This window comes from Myotis yumanensis, unplaced genomic scaffold (genome assembly GCF_028538775.1).
Source record: "Myotis yumanensis isolate MYYU_CA2020_CCGP unplaced genomic scaffold, mMyoYum1.0.hap1 SCAF_4, whole genome shotgun sequence".
Lineage (NCBI taxonomy): Eukaryota > Metazoa > Chordata > Mammalia > Chiroptera > Vespertilionidae > Myotis > Myotis yumanensis.
In genome coordinates this window covers 86,145,104-86,159,676 of record NW_027223755.1, presented here as the reverse complement: position 1 = coordinate 86,159,676, position 14,573 = coordinate 86,145,104, and the positions used below count along the sequence as shown (strand labels likewise).

Here is a 14,573-nt window from a genome sequence, read left to right as displayed (position 1 = left end):
AAACACAAACAGCAGCCACTGTGAAGGTGGGTCCGTTGCACCCTAGCCCAGCCCAGGAAGAGGGATGCGGTGGGGATCACAGCTTGAGGAGGGAATCGGGTGAGACCTGCAGAAGACGCCTGCTTGATGTTCTTTAATGTTTTAATCTTTAAAAGCAATGCAAGAGATTTGGAATTGTTTTTAAGCAGCAACCGTAACAGTCTGGGGCACAAGGGGAAGGGACTGAAACAGTAAGTGCATGCGAGGAGCCAACCTGGAACTGTAGAATGAACACCTTTCCCAGAGACAGTGGGAGCAGAATTAACAGTTCAGGACATTGGTGATAGGAAATACAAAACAAAGAGATGAAAATCATTAGAGGAAAGATGAAGAACAGGGATTCCAGGAATAGAAATCCAGTTAAGACTGATTTGTGTTCCTGAGAAAGGAGCCTATTCGATAGAACAGGACAAAGACGATAACCGGAGTGGTTTCAGCAAACCGTCAGGAGGCAGAAAATGATGTGGGTGTAAATATTAAAAGACCCCTCACAAGAAACTCCAGCCAAGATTAATGCGAAACATCTACCTTAACATAGCATGGAAAGCATGTTTTAAAACTTCGTGGAAAAAGAAATACTCTTCCGAGTGTTCAAGAAGCAAAAAGGAATGATCTTCAAAGTAAAAACCTCGGCCAACATCCAACCTCCTTGCTTCTCCCACATTAAACAACGGAAGAACTGGAGACGGTGCAGAGGGAATTGGGCGCTGTTCTAGAATTGTAAGCCAAACTAAGCATCTGTCCTGGGAGAAGGGGGAAGTTTTATCAGGTTATTAGAAGTCAGGCAATGCAATGTCCACAAATGGTTCATTATCGAACTACTGTTACACGTTTTTCATCAGTTGTTTGGATGAGAGCCAGGTACTTGGTTGGGATGGTCATAGACAAATGGAAGTGAGCATTGAAACCAATTAAAAATAATGAAGTAGCAGTAGCCGTTAAAAATTTTGTTACAAAATTAAATGCAGAAGCCAAGTACCATTCTAAGAAAAGGTGCAAAGAGTAGAAAATGTGTCATAATAAGCCTCACATTAAACTTCCAAAGACTGTAACGGGTCAGGTAAGAGGCAGGAAAGTACGGAATATATATATATATATATATATATATATATATATATATATATATATATATATATATACTGGGTATATACCAACACACACACACACATACATTTTCTTGTCACACAAGGAAAGATGAGAAAATGCAATTTAATTTATTGAATTTGATAATACAAGAAAATATGGCTTAAGTAATGTATTTATTAAATGGGAAGATATCCACCAGTATAATCAAAACTAGGACAACCGTAGGTTTTATTTAGTTTAGTTTTGTTTTTAAATAAGGAACCGAAGACTAGAAAGCCGGAGATGGAATAACAAAAGTACAGCCCAACATGTTTAAAACAATATATGAAAATGTAGTTAGACTCCACCATTGGAAGGCAAAAAAACCCCAATTAGATTTTCTAATAATTCAACTTCATTCTCTTTATAAGATGCGTACCTTTTTAAAGAGATGTGTTTAATGTAACACAATCAGTTTAAAAGACAAAGGGGAGACAAGCATTTAGAAGAAATTCCACACGGGAAGAACATAAACATAGCCGTATTGATATAAAAATTGGTTATTTTTTGAACAGAAGGCCCTTAAATATTTTTAATGACTGATTTTGTATACTGATAAGAGGCACCCTGTGGTTCTGCACCCAATTCCAATGTGTGGGGTTTTACTCGACACCAGGCAATTCTCCAACACATGCTAGGAGTCCTCTACTGCAACTCAGTTCTGCCACTGTTAATCGAGGACAGGATCAGAGTCCAGAAGCACTCAGTCCCACAAGACGGCCCTTCACACCCTGGCCAGTGTGCTCAGTGGCTAGAGCGTAAGCCTGCAGACCTAAGGGTCCCAGGTTCGATTCCCAGTCAAGGGCACGTACCTCGGTTGCAAGTTTGCAAGTTCCCTAGCCCTGGTAGGAGCACGTGTGTGAGACAGTGAGACAACCAATCAATGTGTCTCTCTCACATCAATGTTTCTCTCTCCTCTCTCTCTCTCTCTCACTCTCTCTTTCTTTCTCTCCCCCTTCTCCTCCCTCCCTTCCACTCTTTCTAGAAATCAATAGAAAAAGATATCCTCTGTGAGGATTTTTAAAAATTTTTAAAAAGAAAAAAGACTGCCCTTCATTCAGCTGCCCATCACAGGTCCAGGCTGCTCCCTGTGCTTCTGAATGAGTGGCTCTACAGGCAGCTGCTGTGCTTTGTTTATGATGCGTCCTGATATTGCATTTTTTACAAATTGAAGGTTTGCGGCCACCCTGCATTGAGCAAGTCTATCAGCACCATTTTTTCAGTAGCAAGTTGCTCATTTCGTGGCTCTGTGTCATGTGTTGCTAATTCTTACAATATTTCACACTTTTGATGATGATGATGATGATGATGATGATTATATGTGTTATGGGCACCATAACGTGCACCCATATGACAGTGAAGTTGATTGATAAGTATCGTGTGTTCTGACTGTGGCACCGAGCAGCCCTTTCCCCATCTCTCTCCCCCTCTCCTGGGGCCTCTCTATTCCCTGAGACACAACAATATTTAAATTAGGCTGGTTCATAACCCTCCAGTGGCCTCCAAGTGTTCAAGTGAGTGTGTTACCAGAAAGGGACTGGGCAGGAGGGGGTCTGCCTCAGGCCAGCTGGTAGTGTGTGGGTTCTTGACTTCATGCAAGAAAGATTTCACAACATAAGTCCAGGTGATTTTGAGAGTATGTTTATTAAAGTTGCGGACAGTGACACAAGGAAGGGCTAGGATAGAAGAACAACAGGAGAGAGCCTAGGTGGGGCTGCTAGAAAGTCAGAAGAAAAGGGGCCTTGGAGACAGGCTTTATCTTTCTCTCGCAGGCGGGAATCTTAGGGGAGGTCTCCACTGATTGGTCAGCGCCAGGGCAGGGGGGGCATTCATTAGTCATTGCAGCTGGTCCTGATAGAGCCCACCTGGTTTTGCTGCTTTTTCTGGGCCTGGAGCTGAAATACAACTGAGGCCTAGATGTTATCTCCAGGGAGGTGCCTTCTGTATCTGCTATAAATTGCTCTGCCTGTTTGTTCCGCTCTCTGTCTCAGTGTCCCTGTTCCACTTGTCCTGGCTTACTGCTTGTCACAAAAGGAAGAGTCGCATGTCTTTCACTTTAAAAGCTAGAAAGGGCCCTGGCCGGTGTTGCTCAGTGGTTGGAGCGTCAGCCCATACAGGGAAAGGTCACAGGTTTGATTCAAGAGCATGTACCTGAATTACAGGTTCAATCCAGGGCCCCAGTCAGTTAGGCGTGTGTGGGAGGCAACCAATCAATATTTCTTTCTCACCTCGATGTTTTTCTTTCTCTCCCCACCCTCCACCCCCACTTCCACTCTCTCTCTAAAAAAAAAAAAGAAAAGAAATCAATGGTGAAACTATCCTCTGATGAGGATTAACAAGAACCTAAAAAAGCTAGAAATGATTAAGCTTAGTAGGAAGGCATGTGGAAAGCTGGGACAGGCCAAAAGCTAGGCCTCTGTGGCAAACAGTTAGCGAAGTGGCGAATGCGAAAGGAAAGTTCTTGAAGGAAATGAAAAGCAGAGCTACTCTAGTTAATACACAAATGATAAGAACAGGCCTATTGCTGATAGGGCGGAGGTTTCAGTGGTCTGGACAGAAGATCAAACCAGCCACAACATTCCCTAAGCCAAAGCCCAGGCCAGAGCCAGGCCCGCCCTGCTCTTCAATTCTCTGCAGCCCCAGAGAGGTGAGGACGCTGCAGAAGAGAAGTCCGAAGCTAGCACAGGCTGGTTCCTGAGGCTTAAGGCTCAAATGATACTTAGAATTTTTAGCAATAAAGTATTTTTTTTTTTTTTTTTTTTTTTTTTTTAAATATATTTTATTGATTTTTTACAGAGAGGAAGGGAGAGGGATAGAGAGTTAGAAACATCGATCAGCTGCCTCCTGCACACTCCCCACTGGGGATGTGCCTGCAACCAAGGTACATGCCCTTGACCGGAATCAAACCCGGGACCCTTGAGTCCGCAGGCCGACGCTCTATCCACTGAGCCAAACCAGACAGGGCTAAAGTATTTTTAATTAAGGTAACTACATTGTCTTTTTAGATACAATGTTATTGCACACTTAATAGACTACAGTATAGTGTAAACATAACTTTTATATGCACTGAGAAACAACAACAAAAATTACTTCCTTGCGGTATTTGCTTTACTGTGGTGCCTAGAACAGAACCTGCAATATGTCTGAGGTATGCCTGTCAATCCGAGGTTCCCACCACCCCCTCCTTGGGTTCGATTAATTTGCTAGAGTGACTCGCAGAACTCAGGAAACCAGTATAGTCACTGGACTACTGGTTCATTACAAAGGACATTAAAGGGTACAAATCAACATCCAGGTGAAGAGGTGCCCGGGGGAGCTTGTGTCCTTGTGGAGTTTGGGGCCTGGTGTGGTGACACGTGGAAGTAAGGGTTCTGGTTCACTAACCTAGAAGCTCTCTGAACCCCGTCCTTTGGGGTTTGCATGGAGCCTTCATGACGTGGGCATGACTGATGACGTCACTGGCCATGGTGACTGAGCTCAGTCTCCAGCCCCTCTCCCCTCCCAGGAAGTCAGGGGATGAGACTGAGAGTTTCAGCCCTCTGTTCACGGCTGGTTCCCCTGGCAACCAGCATCCCCATCTCTAGGGGCTTTCCAAAGTCACCTCATCCACATCAACTGAGTTGGAATAGAAAGAGGCTATAACCAGACATCCATGTATGGCTCTGAAGTGATTTCAGGAACTGAAGACAAGAGACCAACCATAACAGAAGGTGTTCTCATTGCACTTAACACTTAGGAGATTCCAAGGGCTTGGGGAGCTGTGAGCCAGGAACCCTGGATGGAACCAAAGTACCTATGATAAACCACAGTACCACTCACACTCTGCCCATTCTGGATGGAGGCTGCCCTCTGGTTATCTTGATGTCCTTCCAATGGTTTTTCTCGAGGTTTTTCTCACTTCCTCGATGTTGTCATCCTTTCTGATGACTTCCAAAGCGGTATCATTAGCCCATATCTGTATATCCCACTGCCTCCTGGGCTGTGCTATCGGGCTGTCCCTCTGGGACCGCCAAAGCACACCTCCAAAATTTAACTTGACACCTTTCTCTCTAAGCCTGTTTTTCCACTGTCACCATTCAGCTCAACCTAAAGCCCAGATGTCTTCCTAATTGGCTCGTTCTCCTTCACCTTCCACCCACGATGACTCATCAAGTCTTGCCAACTTCTCTCCTCCAGGGAATTCTCTCCGTCCCCATAGCCCATTGTGGTTTCTAAACCTGTTATTTCTATAGCCTGGTTGTCCTGCCCCTGATACCTGTAAAGGGTAACTTTTCTCAAGCTCAGACCTGATGAGGTCATTTCCCTGATGAAAATCCATTAGTGGCACCTCATTTTACTCAAAAGATAAAACCAAGCTTTATTCCTCAAAAACTAAACATAGAATTACCATATGACTCAGCATTCCACTTCTGGGTATATACCAAGAAAACCCCAAAAAACTAAAAGCAGGGGGCATGAGCAGGCATTTTTCCACCTGCGTTCATAGCAGCACTATTCACAATAGCCTCAAGGTGGAAGCAACCCATGTGTCCATGGATGGATAAATAGATTAACAATGTAGCATAGACATACAATGGAATAGTGCTTGGCCTTAAAAAGGAATAAAATTCTGCAGCATGCGACACATGCTACACCATGGATGAACTTGAAGACATTATGCTAAGTGAGTTAGCCAGTCACAAAAAGCCAAATACTGTATGATTCTACTTCTGGTACCTAGAGCAGTCAGATTTGTGTTTGACTTTCTATAGAACAGCGGTTCTCAACCTGTGGGTTGCAACCCCTTTGGCAGTCGAATGACCCTTTCACAGGGGTCGCCTAAGACCATCCTGCATATCAGATATTTACATTACGATTCATAACAGTAGTAACATTACAGTTATGAAGTAGCAATGAAAATAATTTTATGGTTGGGTCACAACATGAGGAACTGTATTTAAAGGGCCAGAAGGTTGAGAACCACTGCTGTAGAATGTAGAATGGTGGTTGCCTGGCTTTGGGAGAGGGAGGAATGGGGAAGAAGTATTTGATGGGCACGAAGTATCACTTGAGGGAAATGCTAAAAGTTCTGGAGATGGATGGTGGTAATGGTTGCACAGCCCTGTGGATGTACTCAATGCCACAGAACTATACACTTAAATATGGAAAAATGGTAAATTTTATGTTATGCATATTTACCACAGTAAAAATAAAAACAAACAAAAAACAACCAAGCTCCTCACCATGGCATATAGGTCTTTGTGGATTAGCACCCCATGCACAGCTCTCAGCACATCCCTAACACCTTCTTCTACAGCTCTCAGTCCTCAGAAGAAGTCAGCAGGTGGCCATTCAGTGACCTGGAGTTTTCACACCCTACCCCTTGGTATGGTGTCCCCTCTCCTGACATGCCCTTCCCCCACTCCCTCCTCCTGCCACCTCTCCTCTTCTCACAGCCCCTGACCAATTCTTTTCACTTACCTTCTGCATTTCAGCAAACTCTCTGCTGCTTAGTTTGCCCCGGCACCCCAGCCCTTCGGTTGGTCTTCTAGGAAATGGTTACCCATGTTCTGAGTCTCTTTGATTTTGTCATTCGTCATCTCTGACTGTGGCAGGAGGGTGCCAATTTCTCCTATGAGGTCCCCCTCCCTCACCATGCACTCTGCCAGCCTTCTCCCTGCACCCAGGCTAACAACCACATGCTTGTTCCTCTGTCAAGTCTAAGGCTCACTTCTCAGTGAATCTCAAAATTTACTTTTATAGTCAATAACCTGAGATGCAGAAACAAATCCGCTTTGTACACTCCCCTTCAGTTGCTCTTAGTCATAGAAATAGTTTTGAACTTGAGTCATGTAGATGTCCAGCAAGTTTCAGCAAACTAAGTTAATGTGTTAGAACAATAGGCACACTTAAAGCAAGATAGGAATTGTTTTACAAATAAAGCAGGGAAAGAAAATGTCTAATACTTTCTTTTATCAGGATTTAGACTAACTTAAAACATTGATTTCTGTATTCATTATTGTCTAAGTCAGTGGTCGGCAAACTGCGGCTCGAAAGCCACATGCGGCTCTTTGGCCCTTTGAGTGTGGCTCTTCCACAAAATACTGACTTCTGTGCATGGGCCACCAAGTTTCAATCGCATTGTACGTGCGCACCCACACATGGTATTTTGTGGAAGAGCCACACTCAAGGGGCCAAAGAGCCGCATGTGGCTCGCGAGCCGCAGTTTGCCAACTACTGGTCTAAGTTATACTGCAGAAATCCCAAAGTCTTAGAGGCTAAAACAAGGAAGGGTTTATCGACTAGCCAGTGTGGCTCAGTGGTTGAGTGTCAACCTGTGAACCAGGAGGTCATGGTTCAATTCCTGGTCAGGGCACATGCCTGGGTTGCAGGTTTAATCTCCAGTGGGGGGCGTGCAGGAGGCAGCCAATCAATGATTCTCTCTCATCACTGATGTTTCGATCCCTCTCTTCCTCTCTGACATCAATAAAAATATTGTTTTAAATAAGTAAATAGATAAAATAAAAACAAGGGGTTATTTCTCACTCAGAATTACACGCCCTTCATGGGTTAGCTCTATGTTGTATTCATTCCAGGAGGAAGGAACAGCCCATGTTTGGTGTATATGTTTTTGTGGCAGGAAAAAAAAAAAAGGCAGAATACACATGGCTTCTGAGATTGTCATCACTTTCACTCTCCTTTAATAGGCCAAAGCCTAATGTCAGTGGTCAAGGCGATATAATTCTGTCATTTCTACGTAATAATTGGAAATAATATAACCTGTTTCAGACCATACTCTTTCTTATAAGTATTTATTCCCTTCCCTTCAGCCACAAAATATACTCATCCCTTTCCCAAGGGAGACACCCTAAAAGTCCCATCCAATTATAACATCAGACTTGAGATCTAGAATCCCAGGAGATATAGCAAATGTGGGTGTGGCTTCTCTTAGAGACATGTGAACTAAAACATTAAAAAAAAGGGGGAGCTATGTAGCAGTCTAAGACTCAGCAATTCTGAAATCCTGTTGGACAGACCTTGGGGCGAGGAATATTCTTTTTTTTAATTAAATCTTCATTGTTCAGATTATTACAGTTGTTCCTCTTTTTCCCCCCATAGCTCCCCTCCACCTGGTTCCCACCCCACCCTCTGCCCTTACCGCACCCCCCCCCCACTGTCCTCATCCATAGGTGTACGATTTTTGTCCAGTCTCTTCCTGCACCCCCCACACCCCTTTCCCCCTGAGAATTGTCAGTCCACTCCCTTTCTATGCCCCTGATTCTATTATATTCACCAGTTTATTTAACCCTCATTCTGTATCCTGGAATTCACTCATGATTTCAAGCATAATGCCCAGCTTCACCATGTGGGGGATCCAGCCTTTTCCACTCCCTGTACTCATCTAATGAGGGCATTGGAAGATGTGTCCTCTCTGGGGTCTGTATAGCTTCTCCTCATAGTGCTTATGCCCATAGAAGGCTGGGAGCCCACAGATAACAGGGTTATAGAGTCTTTTAATTCTAGGCCATTGGCTCTTGGCCAGTACAATTCTCTCCAAAACTTAATAATCTTTTTATCTATTTGATTCCAATTGGTTTATACTTCCACAATTATCTTTGAGGCACGCTTCTCTCTAAACTTAACAGCCAGCTTCCTGGGAGAGTCACCTAACACAGTCAGAGGTTTTGACAAGCGACACTTGGATTTGTTTGAATAGGCCTGTATTGTTATTTAAAGCATTTCTCCATTTTATCTCTTCCTAGTTGGAGGTGAGAAATAACTATTATCTTTCCTGCAAGTCCAGGAATTTCTGAGTTGTGTCTAGTCTTGGCTTGCAAACCAATCAATTCTTTTCTGAGCTCATCTCTTTCTTGTAGCACCCTGTCAGATGCGGCCATTTGCAACCAGAGTGCTGTTTCCCACACTTTTTCCCCAAAGCCACAAAACCGTTCAATAGGGATCTGTCCTACAAGTTACCACAGGCCATGATGTTACCAAGTGTTTTTCTACTGCATAAGAAAGGTGATTTTCTTTCAAGCCTCCAATAACAGTTTTCTCATTTCCCACTGCCTGGCCCTGGAAACCATACATCATACTTTAGAATTTTTGTGATGGTAGTCTGTCATTTCTACATAATAATTTCTGTATTGTTTACTTAAAGCACGTTATTCTATGGTAGTAAAGAAGCCCAAAATCTCTATGGCTAATGACAAAAAGGTGAGAAAGAAGCATCAATCTGCTGATCCCACTAGGGATCAAGCCACAACCCGGGCATGTGTCCTGACTGGGAATTGAACCATGACCACCTGGTTCTTGGTCAACGCTCAACCACTGAGCCACATCAGCTAGGCAAAAAAGGGCATTTCTTACATTATTTTTTCTTTTAGGGGATATTTGCAGGGATTTTCCACTGTATCCTATTCTAGGACTCAGACAGAGGTACAGGCCCTACCTAGGGCATGCTGTTCTCATGGCAGAAGAAAAAGAACAAATGATATAATCACACAAGGGCTCTTAAAGCTCTCAATGGACGGTGGCATGTGTGACTTCTACTCACATTTCACTGGCTAAGAAAGTGACAGAACTGAGCCTGATGGAGATGCAGTGGGAAAGCATAATGCTGTCACCAGGAAGGGCAGAGCATAACCAGGAATGCTGCACCTCCCTTCAGCTGCTCTTCCTCAGAAACACGGCTTTGAACTTGCATTTTATCTTGTTAGAACGAGATACGTGCTTATAGCAAGCTAGGAATTGCTGGCTTCTGGGGAGATCATAAAATTTTTAGAGACATATGCATTGTCTGAAGTAGGACACAACCCCCAAGTATACAAGGGGTGACAGCAGATGGCTGGATGAGTAGGAAACTGAACAAGCAGGTGGCATTTTTTTTCTCCAAGAGTCTCAGTAGAGGGGGATATGTTGTGCACACACGGTCTTCCCAATAAGTTCACAAGTATGCTTGGAGCTGAACGTGATGGAGAACTGCTCATCTGATGTTCCGAAAAGCTGGGACAAGTTTCTATAAAAGGGCTTAAGGGTCCTGCCCCAAGCAGAGTTCTCACCCCCATGTGCCCAAGCCCCTCTTACTCCTCTTTATCTTCACAGTTTGACATGCAAAGGATAACTCTGGAAGAGTTGAAGCACATCCTCTATCATGCCTTCCGGGACCACTTGACAATGAAGGACATTGAGAACATCATCATCAACGAGGAGGAGAGCCTGAATGATACCTCGGGGAACTGCCAGACAGAGTTTGAAGGCGGTAGGTACCCCTGTTTCTGCTTTCTCCCTGGTCTGGGATGGGCCAACCTCTGTATGAAAAACATGTTGACTGTCTCTTGGGCTGGAATGGCCTTGTTGCAAAGCCAGGAATCCAGGACTGAGGTTAAAAGATCCTTTTGGTAAAGATGCAATTGGTTTCTTTTTTTTCTTCTATATTTTCCCCAAACTCTGCATTTTTGCAAAACCTCCGTTGGCCCTGTCCTTCCTCCAGTGACTCTCTGTGGTCTGTGACCAGATATGTGGCTTTGTGGTGTTTGCCTTGACTTGGTGGGGGCTGCACGGGGTGGTGGAAAGGCCTGTTTAGGCTGTCAGTAAATCTAGATCAGTTTCCGTGGCTAATTGTGTGACTTGGGCAGGGAGTGTGCCTTCTCTGAGTGTGTTTCCTCATCTATGAACATCAAGATAATTACACCTCCTTCTCAGGATCTTTAGAAATGGAATGCCTCTATGCTGTGCTCCCCGAATGCACTGGCCAAAAAGAGCCCTATTCATGAAAGGACTCCTGTGAGCTTAGTGAAGTAGTCACAGAAGAATAGGTTCCCCTGGGGCCAAGAAAGAGACCCCTGACAGGCCATTTTTCTTGGGCTCATGAAAGAAAACAAAACCAGCCTACCTTATCCCCCAATCAGAAGAGAGTTCCAGGGAAGCTTAATGATCTGATCCCTCTTGCCAACGCTGAAAATCAGAACTGCTTTAACAGCTCTGAAATGTAGAATTTTTAAAATTCCATTAAAGCAGCAAAGCAGACTTAACTTACTCGACGCTGAGGTTTCTTACAGAGATCCAACTGTTTTTTCCTATTCTTTTTTTCCTGAACATAGTCAGAAGTCAATATCTACAGATGGTAAGCTATATAATTGTCAATATATACGAGACAATATCTATAAGAAGGTCACATAGACACGAGAATGGCATTTGGTTCTCTTGTCTTGGAGCTGACACATCAGGGCTGGCCAGACCATGGCAGGGAGGCTGCTTGGGGCTGAGCTGGTCCAACTGGCCACAGCGATTCATTCAGACCTGCCCTCTCTGCCCCCAGCCCTGCCTGGACTGCACTGCTAGGTCAGCGTTAAAGGCCATGACAAGAGGAAACAAGAGATGGCTTGTACTCCAAGGTGACAAATTAAATTAACTCAAACCAGGGAAATAGGGCATGGTAGGGACTGGGGTGAACTTGAGAGCAATGCCTCCTTGGAAAGACATTCAAATTGAACATGTGCAGAAGTGCTGTGGACAGCCAACAGAACCCAGCTGTGGTCCAGAAGCTGCCCTGGTCTCCTTCTTTGTGACCTGGGCCATAGCATCTATGACCGTATTTGGAGTTGGAGCCACACAGACCACACAGGGCAATATGTTCACAGCCAACCCATTTCCAGTCAGGCAGGCGAGGGGACTGGGAGGGTGAATAGAGGTTCGAGGGCAGGGATTGGACTATAACTGGGGAAAAGCAGGCCTGGACTCCTGTTTTGTCTCTTTCCTAGCTGACAGACTATGTGCTCAAGTAGTGGAAGCATTTGGGGCTCCAGCCTCCCATGTTAGCAATACTCTTGACAAAGGAGGAAAGAGTATTTCTGGGCATCTCATTTTCTACAGGAGCCTCTGTTTGTGGATCACTGTTTTGTTCAGGGAAATGTCACAAGTCTTAGTAATTTGAGAAAGGTCAGACTGCACTGGGAAGTAATCTGAACTTTAAGCCATGTCTTTTTATTACTCAAAAGCTCATACATTAGTGAAATAAATGACTGACAAAAAGATTTCCAAATAGAAGTCTTACTGGGTCTGCTTTAATGATTCATACATATAACATTGGCAACAGCTATCATTTGGGGGTTGGTAAATTATAAGGGCCAGGCACTGTATTAAATGCTCTAAAATTCATGATCTTGTTTAATACAAGAAACATTATTTTGTAATTAGTACAGTGCTTTTGGAGTGATCTCTGTGACCTTGGTTATATAATCCCATTTGTATATTTTCATTTCAGAGAGTTGGTATATATATATATATATATATATATATATATATATATATATATAGACACACACACACACACACACACACACACACACGTATATACATATATACATAGTAGGCGCTATTTGGCCCCAAAAGCAAGCTCATTGGTTTGTGTTTAGGTTTAGATTTTTTCAGTCTCAGATATGATTGTACTGTGGGCAAAGTTGTCTAGGAAGAGATGATGCACAGGGACTGAGTTCACCCCTGGTGCCCCAGGACTGAACAAGTCCACTTAAGACCCCGTGGTTGAACTTGACCACCTCCTTCCCCTCTTTCTTGCACTACTGCTTTCCACAACAGGAACAAGTTGGCATTTTTAACCTTTCCCTGCTCCCGACAGCAATCTGATGGCACAGTGGCATGGCTCATGCCTTCTAAATCTCCTCACCCTCCTCCCAGCCCTTAGGCCCGCCTCTTCCCCAAGCTATCAACTCCTTGCTGTCCTTTCTTGCCCTAGCCCAGGCAGCATGCCCTGTTCGGCCATTGCAGCCATACCCTTGCCAACATTTCTGATCCCTCACCCACCTATCAGCTTCCAACATGCCAACTCTAAATCCAGCATTAAAATCTGAAGGCACCAGGTGGTTTCTTCTTTCAAGTGATGGCATGCGTTTATCCTTAGATCTAATCTTCATCACCCACATTGACCAATGAGAGGGAAGGAACCAGAACCCACCCCCACCCCCAGACTCCAGAGCCCCAATCAGGCCTCCTGTCTCTTAGCTGCTCCCCACCCAGGAACCCCTTTCCTCCTGCTCTTATTGGAGCTTTGCTGTGGCAAGTACATGCTCACCTATAGAGCCGGGGATCCACAGGCATTGGAAATCTTGCCCTATTTGATGTCAGAGGAAGGAATCAATGGTGAACAAAAACCTGAACGTGTAAGAGGTCTTTGCCTTAAAAAGGTGAAAGGGTACATTTGTCTGTGAGCAAGGAAGGTAGAGATGGTCCATGAAACAGATGTGTTTTTTATTTTATTTTATTTTATTTTTTTATTTTTTTAAAAAAATATTATAATAAGTATTACAAAGGGTATTACATATGTGTCCTTCCCCCAACCCCCGCCCTTGACAATCCCCTGCCCTCCCTTACCCCCCAGTGTCTTATGTCCATTATGAAACAGATGTTTTGTGGCCAAGTTGGCATTTAAATAAAGCCCCCATTCCACGGCTGTGAGGTCAGCAAAGCTTGAGTCATGATTGAGATTCTAGAGTGTGGAAAAGGTTTGAAAATGTGTCCTTGGCGACCATGGTCAGGTCAAAACGGCCCCGGTGTGGTAGGGACAACCCCGGTCAGGTTGAAACGGCCCCCGTGAGGTAGGGACAACCCCCGTGAGGTTGAAACGGCCCCCGTGAGGTAGGGACGACCCCAGTCAGGTCGAAACGGCCCCGGTGTGGTAGGGACATCCCCGGTCAAGTTGAAACAGCCCCGGTGTCGTAGGGACAACCCCGGTGAGGTTGAAACGGCCCCCATGAGGTAGGGACGACCCCGGTGAGATTGAAACGGCCCCTGTGAGGTAGGGACGACCCCGGTCAGGTTGAAACGGCCCCGGTGTGGTAGGGACGACCCCGGTGAGGTTGAAACCGCCTCCGTGAGGTAGGGACGACCCTGGTCAGGTCGAAACGGCCCCGGTGTGGTAGGGACAACCCTGGTCAGGTAGAAAAGGCCCCCGTGAGGTAGGGACGACCCCGGTGAGGTTGAAACGGCCCCCGTGAGGTAGGGACGACCCCGGTCAGGTCGAAACGGCCCCGGTGTGGTAGGGACAACCCCCGTCAGGTTGATACAGCCCCGGTGTGGTAGGGACAACCCCGGTGAGGTTGAAACGGCCCCCGTGAGGTAGGGACAACCCCGGTGAGGTTGAAACGGCCCCCGTGAGGTAGGGACGGCCCCAGTCAGGTCGAAACGGCCCGGGTGTGGTAGGGACAAACCCGGTCAGGTTGAAACGGCCCCGGTGTGGTAGGGACAACCCCGGTGAGGTTGAAACGGCCCTGGTGAAGTCGGGACGGCCCCGGTGAGGTTGAAACGGCCCCCGTGAGGTAGCAACGACTCCGGTGAGGTTGAATCGGCCCCCGTGAGGTAGGGACGACCCCGGTCAGGTTGAAACGGCCCCGGTGTGGTAGGGACGACCCCGG

General features: G+C 45.4%; 1 protein-coding gene across 7 annotated transcripts in view; it reads left to right on the top strand.

The window, feature by feature from the left end:
• The window catches only part of CALN1 (calneuron 1), a 426,991-nt gene that overhangs the window by 394,896 nt on the left and 17,522 nt on the right, over positions 1-14,573 (top strand). For all 7 annotated transcript variants that reach the window (XM_070412846.1, XM_070412841.1, XM_070412847.1 and 4 more), the window contains one exon: positions 10,249-10,405. In XM_070412846.1, the coding sequence (XP_070268947.1) occupies positions 10,249-10,405 (157 nt within the window). The remainder of the gene's footprint in view (positions 1-10,248; positions 10,406-14,573) is intronic.